The following is an 11,694-nucleotide window of genomic DNA, read 5'->3' as shown; positions in this document are numbered from 1 at the left end:
CGTCTCTTTTCCTTTGCATTTATTTTAACCAAATCAGGTTTGTGGCAGTGGGCCTTTTACATTGGGGAGAAGGCAAATATGTCAATTTGATCAGGAACATATATTTAAGGAGTGTTAATGGTGCGGAGGATTCTACCATGAATTGTTCACTGATGAAGGTTCCGCCGTTACATTAAGTTGTCCTTGGCTTGATACAATACATAATACGTTATCTGTGTCCACAAGAAGGGGGACTGGTGGTGCTGGGCCCAATTGGTGGGGGCAATTTACCAGATCTCACTATGATCCCAATGTGCATTTGTTAACTTTATGCATTAATCACAACAATGTAAATGGCAAGGCGTGCTGACTTTGAAATGAAGATAGCAACAGTAAATGTCCCGTTCCATTTGTTTTAATTCTAAATTCGACCACAAGCATTAGAGCTGTAAAGAGGGGTAACTTGGCCCTGGAAGGTTAAATTGCCCCGACTAAAATATTATCACCCCATCTTACAGTATTGACTAAAGTCCCATCTTACAGTATTGACTAAAGTCCCATCTTACAGTATTGACTAAAGTCCCATCTTACAGTATTGACTAAAGTCCCATCTTACAGTATTGACTAAAGTCCCATCTTACAGTATTGACTAAAGTCCTATCTTGCAGTATTGACTAAAGTCCCAAAGCATTGCATTTATCGCCTTCACGCACCTGAGGGGACTCTCCCAAGTTAAGGCCGATGAAATAAGATTACTTGTTTCTTGTCAGTCATTTTTTGAAAAAGACCGCACGGGTTTATTTCAGTATACTTATATGATATTATTATAGCAGAGTCTTTCAATAAAGACGGCCAATTCCTTTCAAAGCAAACGCGCACGAGAAAAATGAGACGCGTACAATCTCGCCAAATTTACAACCATTAGGAACATCTGCACGCCCACAAAATATTGTTGCAGTTAGCTATTCTGACGAGGTGTCGCTAAGTCCAATTGGACTGAAACCTAATATTCACATGGTGAAATATCTGTCGGATCTTTGCAGCTTTTTTGCAAAAATAATGAAATTTTAAAAATTGTTACTCATATGCGTTGCCACAAGTAAATGTGAGCACCGACGTGAAACATATAATGTAATTTCATTGGCCTGACAGTAATTCTTTTAGTCCCTGGACATCAGTCATGTGTTCTTCTTTTCCTTGGACATAGGCGACATCGATGGTCCTTCAGATGGTCACAGACCGTACACATGAAATGGGTGCTGCTCCAAGTGAGATTTTATTATCCGCGTCACCTAGAGTGGTAAAATGATCTCGGACAGGCTCCGACATTCCAAATCGATCTTGCACAACGGGTCGATAAGTTTTATGCACCAGTCAATGTAAACCATGTACCACCCCTGGACAGGGGTCAAAACTTATCTAGTGTCGAGTTCTAAGCGAACATTATTTCTTACCGTCGACTTCCTGACGATCGGAACAACATGCAACGTCGAATAGGTCGTTTTCTTTATCATTTTTAATACATGTACGAATTACTTTAAGTCAGTGAATGGTCTGTTGAAAAGTAAGTGAATTCTTGACGGATGGGTCCTGAAATTTCAAGTGACGAATCCGACCAGGGAAAAAAGCCAAGTCGGCTATCAAATGTTGATCAGCTGGCCAGGGTTGGTTCAAGGTTTATAATTGGCTGCTGCATTATCCGTGGCTCTCTCCGAACGGGCAGCTAAAGCAACTATTTGAGCAATATGTTTCTCACAAGAATAATTTACTATCAATGCAATTGCAACCTACATGTATATCCCTTGAAAAATATATCCTTTAGGCAAACTGGCAAAATATTATATCCAACATGTGTAGCAGTTATTGTTTTACTTCCTAAAACGCACTTAATCCAAAATTGCCGAATTTGCGGTAGGGCCTACTGTTTACCGCGTCATGAGCGTTCAATTCCCAGGCTGGCGTGGTTTTTAACAATTGAAATCAACCAAGAATAAGCAAGAGAGGTTTGATTTAAGGGCCCATCTTATACGCTCGATACGTTTTGGCAGGGAAAATAGGCAGGTTTCGCAACTCTCGTCCTACGAACGACGAAGTTAAAGCTTAGTAGGTCCTTTATAGTATCAAGTCCTTTGAGAAAAGGGAGTTTTCGGAAACCCCCGAAACGCCAACGTGAACGCCCATCTCATTGTTTGACGAAGTCAACAGTATTCCAATGACGTCATATCCAATACTTTTCAATGTTTTCATTGAATAACAACAGTAACACTTGACATGACCACTTACCACGATATTCTGACGATTTCTGTTTTAATATCACCGATCACTTTACTTACACTATTTTGTAAGAACTGGCAATTTAAAACCTCGCAATAGGCTTACTGTGTTTCCTCCAATGTTTCATTTTCATACTTTCGTTTGGTCCGATAGAGGGCACAGCAGAGCAACGGTAAACGAACCACCAGGCATGCAAATTATATTGAATACTCTCATTGTGCGTGTCAACCAAAGGAACACCCATTATCGTAAACTCATCAATCCAGTTTGCAAAAGAAAAGTATTGATACAAAGTCCATTCGAAAAATAGACATCAATCCGCTTTTGTTGCAAGTTTCAACCTTTTGAGGTGACCCACTTACTGGGAGGCGCGTTTTCCTAAGGCGCCAGCCCTGAAGAGGTGTTGTCTCGACGGAAGGCGCCAGCCACTCGATCTCCTGATTAGAGAGTGGCGTAGTTTGTCATCGGCGTTGCGTTTGTTTCGTGAAAGTTCGTCGGCGAGATCATCAATTTCCCTCTCCGCGTTTTTCTTTCCGAGAGATGGCGCTGTGAGGCTGAACCGCTTTCCAAGGGACGGTGCCGTAAGGCTGAATCGCTTGCCCAGTGATGGAGACGTTAGTCCGAATGATTTCTTTCCGAGCGAGGGCGAAGTGAGGCTCCAACGTTTACCCAAAGATGGCGCTGTTAGACTAAATCGCTTCCCGAGAGAGGGCGAAGTCAGACTAAACCTCTTCCCCAAAGAGGGCGAAGTCAGACTGAACCTCTTTCCGAGTGAGGGTGACGTCAAACTGAATCTTTTTCCGAGAGAGGGCGCTGTCAAACTGAATCGTTTCCCAAGTGATGGCGAGGTCAGACTGAACCTCTTTCCGAGAGAGGGCGCTGTCAAACTAAATCGTTTCCCGAGAGATGGCGCCGTCAGACTGAATCTCTTTCCCAAAGAGGGCGCTGTGAGACTGAACCTCTTTCCGAGAGAAGGCGCTGTCAAACTAAATCGTTTCCCGAGAGATGGCGCCGTCAGACTGAATCTCTTTCCTAAGGAGGGCGCTGTGAGACTGAACCTCTTTTCGGCATCGCGCTTCCCAAGAGCAGCAGCTACAATCCCGCTCATTTTCTTTCCGAGAGAGGGCGTCACTAGGCTGTATCTTTTGCTCTCATCGCGGGGTTCGTCATCAGAATCAAGTCTGTCTGCGTATTCTTCCTCGTCCCGTTTCCCAAATGCTGGTGAAACTAATGCATGACGTAATCGTTTTCCCAACGATGGGGAGACGAGATTGAATCGCTTCCCGAGAGATGGCGCTGTAAGGCTAAATCGCTTCCCCAATGAAGGAGTCACGAGGCTAAATCGTTTTCCTAACGACGGAGCGGTCAAACTAAATCTTTTGCCGAGGGACGGCGCTGTGAGACTGAATCGTTTGCCGAGGGAGGGAGCTGTCAAACTGAAGCGTTTTGCAGCAGACGATTCATCATTAGCGCCACCTATGGGAAACTCTGCAGAGTCGTTTTCAATGTCCATGTCATAGTCATTATTTGTGAGGTTTAAAGAGTCTTCGATTGAGTTTTCCTGGCTCTCGGCGGGGGAATTCGCCATTTCGCTATCAGATAACACAGTGTCCCAATTTTCGCCATTCGACACTTCTGATGACGTCACAGCCGTTGTTGCTAGGAAAAGGCAGTAAAGAGCAGCTAGGACCATGTTGTGCCAACTCACCAACCAGCGCTGAAATGACACGAGAAAAAAAGAAAATTAGTTTCCAATATGCCTTGAGCAGGAAACGTCTATAAACAACCGACTCCGGTTTTATCTACCAGTTCTCGGCTCGGAGGGCCAAAAAGAAAAACATTTACTTCTTCCCATATATTCGTTTTGTTGTTTCTGTAAATGTTGGCCTATAATCTCCAGAAGATTCCGATAAACCTGAAAAAAAACCCAGACACGTTGTATGAAAAAGAAAGTCTATCTGCAGACTTATGAGGTCAATTTCGCAATCATGAAGTCTGGTCTTAAATCTGTAGACCGTGTGGCAAGCGTCCGTCTGCGCGGATCTCGCAGCGACGCGAATACTCAATGAGAAGCCACCGGGCGATACACAACCACATGATTTTGGCCGGAAAATTTCAAAAAGTGTTATTTTGCCCTCCCCAGAGAGCGTCCCCTATACCAAAAAAGCTAGCTACGCCCCTGTTATGCTGTTACTAGTGCTGGTGCTGGTACTGATGATGATGGTGATAATGATGATGGAGAAGGCCTGATTACATGTAGTATTTCAATCCGGAATCTTTACTTGTCAAGCGGACAATTGGGCGCACATTGTGTTTCGCTGTCATTTTGGCCAATCGGGGCTAAATTCTGCATCACCGGTGTAACGTTTTTCACATTCCCCGTACCTCCAGCTAGAACACGGCATTTTAATATGGGAAGACAGTAAAACATGACATTCTATTCCCTAGAAACAGGGTAAAACAGTCTCAAACGGAAACCATCCTAAAAAACCGAAACAACATGACACCAGTGCGGGCTGCAGAAATATACCCGGCCTAAAAACAAGGCGTGTTATCTCAATACCCAGCGGACATGTCGGATTATTTTTCTGTGAAAAGCCTATCCACCATCGATATTTGAACGAACGGTGTACAGGTAACATTCGCATTCCCGCTCAACGTCAGTTCGAAAGGTTTAAAGGCAAGTAAGCGATAGCCGACCCGTTACCAGACTAACATTCTGTTTTTCCTGGCGGCATTGTTGGCCCTTGTGAATTGCCTTGCTCCTGTATGTCTATATATTCCTTGCGAGGATTAAAAATACGGCTTAGGGAATATTGACACCGAGCCGGAGGTATATTAACGTACTCACTAAACACTGCGAGGATGTGGCTAAATTGGGAGAAATGATGACAGCTATATTCAAGCGCGGTTTTGGTTGTATTTAACCGATAAAGCGGTGTCTGTTTCTATTAAAAGACATCTCAAACTTAATATCAAAATTGGATTTCGATCACTGGATGAAGCCCTGGATTATTGAAAATAATGTAATATTTGATATTAAAATATTAAAAAATTAATTTAATAAATAGGCCCATGGGGTTAATAGTTTCTAGTTTCCACATTACTCAAGCACACATGTTCTTGGAATGGGTTAGAACCATGCATCCCAAAAAGTAGTGCCACAGTGAAAATTATTTTAAAAAGCGCCACTTATGTTCAGACCCCCAAACCTTGAATTTATCAAGCATAATGTACAACGAACATTTTATCGTGTGAATGGTAAGGATAGCTCGGTTTTGCTTTGAAAGCATTCGTCCATGGTTACATGTACGTCAGGCTGGGAAAAAGCAATCTGGTAACGGATATTGCCAATAGCTGTTTACCTGTAAAACGGCTTAAAACTTCATTACAGGTGACCGAGTGACTTAAAAACACCCTCCTCGATATACAAAAAGGGGATGGTCTCATGAAAAATAAAAAAATAAAAATTCCAGAAACATCTTTCTGGATACGAAGCTAATTGATTAAAACTACCAAACAGACTAGAACGAGCCATCTTTTGTAGCCTAGGCCTTTTTAATCCCACAAAGGCGCCATAGAGAGAATACGTGCAGAACATAAAAACGAATTATCAGAACAGCAACAATTGTTAGGATAACAATGTCCTAAGTTGCAGTTCCTTTTTAATATGTATCTATTTTCTAGCATTGCTTCCGTTGGCCTTCGAGGTTTCCGTTCCCGCATGCGCAGTGACGAGTTTTATTCGGTTGCAGCTTTGCTAGTTTTTGGGTTCGGTATATACCAACAAAGACCAGGCAGTTTGTTCAGTTGGAGAGGATGCTTTCCCGCAGGTCACGCAAAATGCTTTTAGTATTATTTCAGTAATTATCAGAACAAGGAAAGATTCCACCATTGACAATGTATCTACCATAGCTGAGAACAATTGACAAACAGAACATCGGTAATAAGGACAGCCCAAGGCGCTATGATATACGCGAAATATTTTCCGGCCTCACAATGCCTGGGATATGTACCGATTGCTGTCACAATTGTATTCCTCCGCCCTCAGAAGTTTTAACCTCGGATAAGGGTGAAAATTAAATGCCCAAGAAACCTATCCATGCATTCTGATTGTGACTTTGGTTTAAAAAAACAATTTGGGACGGACAGAAACTCGAGCACTGTGAAATAAAACTCCGCCAGTCACACTTGGTGAAATTTAGTCGAGATAAGTAGCTTATCAAGTTCGACATGGACTCGGCCTGTATCTTAATTACTAACCCTTACCCTAACCACAAAGCCCCCCCCCCCCGAGTATTGCGTAACAAGGGAACAACATTGGATTAGTATTACCCGTAGTTCCAATGCATCAGTCACCGTGAACTCTGTACACCTATCGGTCAAGAGTCGACGCAGATTCGCCGTCAAAGTGACTGAATATTTTTCCTCTGTCGATTTCTTAGCGACATTGCAGAAAAAACATGTCGGAGTTCTGGCGAGTTATTTTTCGTTAGTGCGTCGAATTCCTTGTAAGCTTCGACATGAACGAGTTATACCCAGACCCTGAAATCCGTCCGGTTGAATATTAAGCCTGGTCTTCAATGGCAGGCAAACTTTTGTTCGCAAACAACATCAGCTAATACTTTGCGCCTGGTCGTGTTTGCAACAAAAAGTTTGGTATTGTGGACGCGTTTTCTAAACACCACCAAACAGCATAAAACTTTTCAAAAATGTTTGGCCATGTTCGTTCTTAAAAACATGTTTACTGGAGTTTTGCAAAGCCAGCATGTGATTCACTAACTGGTCCCAAAGGCCAATAATTTACTTCGCAATGTTAGCATTATTTTAATTGTGGACGTTCAACCCAAAACAAAGGCAAATTCTGTGTTTGGAGACATTTTGCGAACAAATGTTTGGAAAGGTTTCCCAGTGTATAGACCAGGCTTTACGCCACACCACGCCGCAAGTTATAATTTTATCACCACGCTAATGGACCTCAATTTTGCAGACGAGACAATTCCTAAGGCCTATGCCGAGATAATGATATTTATAAACAGTTTCCTTAAAGTTTATTTCAAAAGCAATTGAACTTAATAATAGTCGAATAACAATATTTTTTCTTCGAAGAAAAAGAAAACGATTCGGTGGGAAAGGCAATTAATATAGTGCCTGCAGCAGTAAAGCGGTATGAGAAAGTTCCTCATAAACTGGTTTTCATCAGCTACATACAACAATAGAATAAAAGTGCATCCAGTGAACTTTTCTATTTATGAGGTAACACCACTGTTCGATTTTATGAGGCACTTTCTAGATGAGATCCATCCTGAGATTCAGATGTTTGATACTCCTCTCCCGAGAAAAAGCTATAAAACCCACTGCGAAAAGCGGCTGTTCCGAGTACTTGACACACCCGTAAATGTGTTGTGAAATTCCATGGAACCGATTTCAAATAAGTTCAATAAAGTTTACAACTTTCTGACGCCTTGTCTTTTAATATTCTATTCCCAAACCACGCAACCATATGTTTCTCTCAGCTCGTCAGGTTGAGACGGACTGGTTGTTCATTTCAATGTTGCCTCCCTTTTGTGAAATCTGAATACATCAATTTCTACGATTATTATCTCCTGGTGTCATTTAGGCTCATTTTCTGGGATTCCCAGGATACCCGCCAGCCGCTGATATAAACTCGCGGCGAACCAGCGTTCCCACAGGCCGCGTCTACGCATCGGACAATGGATGACAAGTCCTCAAATCTTGTCACAGGACTATACAATAGTTTGGATATATGAAATCGTGCGATAATACAAAAATTGATATAGTTACAATCATGACATATTAAAGGTACAACTTGGGCGTGGATTAACCTGGCCAGGAGGATAATACCCCTGCTTGACACCATGCGCCGCCACTAGTAGTACCACACCAATGCTGATCTCTAATAATGATTTTCGCCGGTGTTACGAGGCAGTTTTTAACATGGCTTGTGAATTTTAAGCAGGCCTATGGTTACACCCCGTTCTAGTGCATTGTTTATATTGAAGTTCAGCGATTTTTCAATGATCCTGTTTGGTGATGTTGCGGTCCTGCCGAAGGCCATTTTTGTATGAAAAACCAACATATCTCATGCCCAAGTTGTTCCTTTAAAGTGGAACGAGTGTAAATAGAGGCAAGTAGTCCGGGGTCCGGCTGCAACGCTGTCCCAATAATGAGAGTCAAGATTCGCACATGTGTTTTTCGTACATGTATTTTTACATCATTGCTGATTGACCGCCGCTTGAGTCGGATTTTTCCTGTCGTTTTTTGTCTTTCAACGTGCAATCAATAGCGTTGTGATTATCATAAAGCATCAGTTGTGCTTCAAAAACATTTGTAGGCTGCACTCGCGCAAAGATATTTTTGTTGGAAACCAAGTAAACATGAGTTTGTGTGTCCTGGGTTTCACGCTCCTCGGGCATGGGGTAGATAAAATTATGACTAAAAGGCAACCTTTTGATACATTCTTTTAAGAAAACACACGCAGGGTGTTTTTGCAAAGGTCGTAACTGTATGAAAAATGACAACATAATCTGAAATAATTTTGTACACGTTATTTTCACTACACAGTCTGGAGAACTGAACTATCTACCATGCAATAACTTTTATCTCATGAAACACAAGTTTAGTTATTTTTTGAAATTTTTCCGGTGCCTTGTTGATATTTCCGTATTATCTCCGCGAAAATACGACGCGGTTGTGGGGTACAGTAATAAGTGCCAGACAAAATGCCAAAGTTTGCTCCTTCTACAATTGATGCAACAATGATGGTAATGCGACATTGATTCCCCGGGGTGATTTATGCCAGTCCAGCATTTGACGACAGAAATCATGATTCTTATTATCCATTCATGAGATGACGGAGTCCAGCCCATTTCACTGTTGATCACCAGATCCTCGAGTGATTACGCATATGTTACGCCTTTGCCCTGCGTGAAGAGGTAGATGCTAAATCGGATAGCCAGGCGGTACGACCGTAAAACTTAGTCTATAAACAGCAAAAGGAAAAAAAAGCGGTTCGAGTAGAAATCAAACCGGGTCATCCAGAGCGATAGGCAGCGTCAACCTCCATGCGCATGATCGCAACTATTTATTGACGTCGTTAGGCAACCATAACCGCTTGGGTGGTGCAAAATATGGAAGCAGTCAAAAAGCATTTAAAACCGCATCATTCGTTATCTAATTGGAGATGTTTTGGAATAGAAATTGATACCTCACTGTCGGTATTGATTGTCTCACCAAAACCGCTTGGGTGGAGTTAAAATGTTGGACAGAACCTCTGCTACGCCTCGGTTTTGGTCTACATTTTAGCTCCAACCTCACGGTTTTGGTGAGACAACAAATTCGGTATTGATTCCTTACCCCCCCCCCCCCCCCGCGCACCAAGACTTAAAATCCCATTGTTAGTCTACTATTTTACCAAAGGGTTATCAGGGCAATCTTGATAACATCGGCAACAACTTTCATGTAAATAGGCCTAAACCAGCGAGGTAATCACGTTGAATTGCATCAAACGACCATGAGCACAATATCTCGCTTCAGTTAGATATTTAGAACCGGTTAGAAACTTGACTAGATCCAAGCTACAGGATCAAGTGAGTAAGCGCGTTATTGGGAAAATCCATCCCTCAAGCAGGTGGTCACATTCTTTGACTATACATATTATTGCAGAGATCCAACTGACAGATGGCGGAAAGGTTGGATTTACCTATCGCCATTTATGTTATTGGCAATCGGTCTTTCCTGATCGCGCCAGTGGATGCCATTTTGGTGGATTTTTCGGTTTGGCCATCCGACGCTTTCTGATTTAGACTACATCAACAATTGAAGGCTGACGTCATTGTCTGAGTATGTTGTTAATAATGTAAGTTGTTAATAAACAATTCAAGATGGGAAAAGTTTAGAACACGAGAAGCTGTTTTTTTGCTCTACAGTTCATCAAATTGTCTTCATGATCGATATCCTGTCAACCCTTCGTTCCGAATCTGAGAGTTAAACTTGAATTTTAGAATGATTGAACTTATGTTTGAATATTATGCCATACGTAGGCCTACTTGCGATAGACCAGATGGATACTTCGTCTAATTAACTACGTTGACTGGTATGATCCTGTTTATACTTATATATCTCAAGAATGCCTACTTGAAATTTGCCAGCCATATCCAAAACCGCATCGCAAGACCCGCGAGAATCGTTTATCAAGGATTATACTGTTATGCTACAAGTGGCGGCGCATGGTGGCAAGAAGGGGTATCAATCTCCTCGGCCCGGTGTGCAAGGGATAGTAGTCCTAGGGCTGATAGTCCGTGTAACAATAGCCCGCATTGCTAAATGTTTTGGTTAGGGTTAGCGGTACAATAGATCATGCTGCTTATTTGGTCAAATACAATGCTACCGGACTATGACTCTAGGGGGACTATATCCGCTGTCACACCGGTTGTTCAAAAGCACAGTTCCTTCAGTTAATGCCTTTAAGGTTTGCACGTTAAGACATAACGACTCCAAAGGCTGACGTGGTTTTGAACAGCCCAGCCCTGGTTAACTCAATTCCACGTTCAAGTTGTCATTTTCACAAGCCCGTATTTTTCTAATTTTCTCCGAGATACCATGTTTTTGATTCAAGAAATCGCAACGATAAGGCTATCTTTCTGATTTTTTGGCTTCTGGTTGGTTTCTGTTTGGTTTATCAGACGAGTACCACAGGGGATGTCACTCGTGACCGCATGGGATTAGATGAGGCGGATATGATAGTCACGGTTTCATGATGATGGGCTTCAAGGGAAACCGTAGGTTAGAAGATAAGATAATCACCGTATATACGTCTGTGTACATACTACCATTATTAATACTACGTAAGGAACCGTGTAAAAAAAGACTTCTCAAATTTCAGAAAATTCTAAAATTCATCAGGACGCCTACAACCTTCTCCAATATGAAGTATCCAAGCAAATTCTAACTACGACAAGGTGCAAACGCCTGCTACTAAATTTGAAAGCTGCACAACCACTGTTCCTCGTAGTTTTGGTGGCTTAAACCATTATGTTCCACAACAGAATAAGAAGACGACCACTGTTTCAAATTGTACCATAGCAAAATTAGTCGAGATATATAAGCGAGCTTATAAATTTTGTACAGGGAGGAAGAGTCCATTGTGTGTGTTACTTGCTATGTAGGGGTAGAAGGTGCATAATACCGCCGATGTATAAATGAAGAGTCCGGCAACTAGGGAACATATGGTTTCAACATCAAAGCCACCAACCAGTCCGAAAGACGCGCGTTGGGACAGAGCTCTCTCGGGCCATGTGGGACACCCAAGCCAATTCCGCACAACTGGACTTTGAACATTTCTTCGATCAGTTGAACATGGCCGTTACAAACATCCCATTTTAAAGCAAATGCCTGCTTCCAAGTCACTGATCTCTATAA

General features: G+C 42.2%; 1 protein-coding gene across 2 annotated transcripts in view; it reads right to left on the bottom strand.

The window, feature by feature from the left end:
- Window positions 1-4: 4 nt before the first annotated feature.
- The window catches only part of LOC135491993 (uncharacterized), a 147,896-nt gene continuing 136,206 nt past the window's right edge, over window positions 5-11,694 (bottom strand). For both annotated transcript variants that reach the window (XM_064778023.1, XM_064778024.1), the window contains exon 2: window positions 5-3,970. In XM_064778023.1, the coding sequence (XP_064634093.1) occupies window positions 2,612-3,970 (1,359 nt within the window). In that variant the 3' untranslated portion in view covers window positions 5-2,611. The remainder of the gene's footprint in view (window positions 3,971-11,694) is intronic.

The sequence above is a fragment of the Lineus longissimus genome, chromosome 8, assembly GCF_910592395.1.
Source record: "Lineus longissimus chromosome 8, tnLinLong1.2, whole genome shotgun sequence".
Classification (NCBI taxonomy): Eukaryota; Metazoa; Nemertea; class Pilidiophora; order Heteronemertea; family Lineidae; genus Lineus; species Lineus longissimus.
The sequence above is the reverse complement of the archived record's forward strand: the minus strand, read 5'-3'. Positions and strand labels throughout refer to the sequence as shown.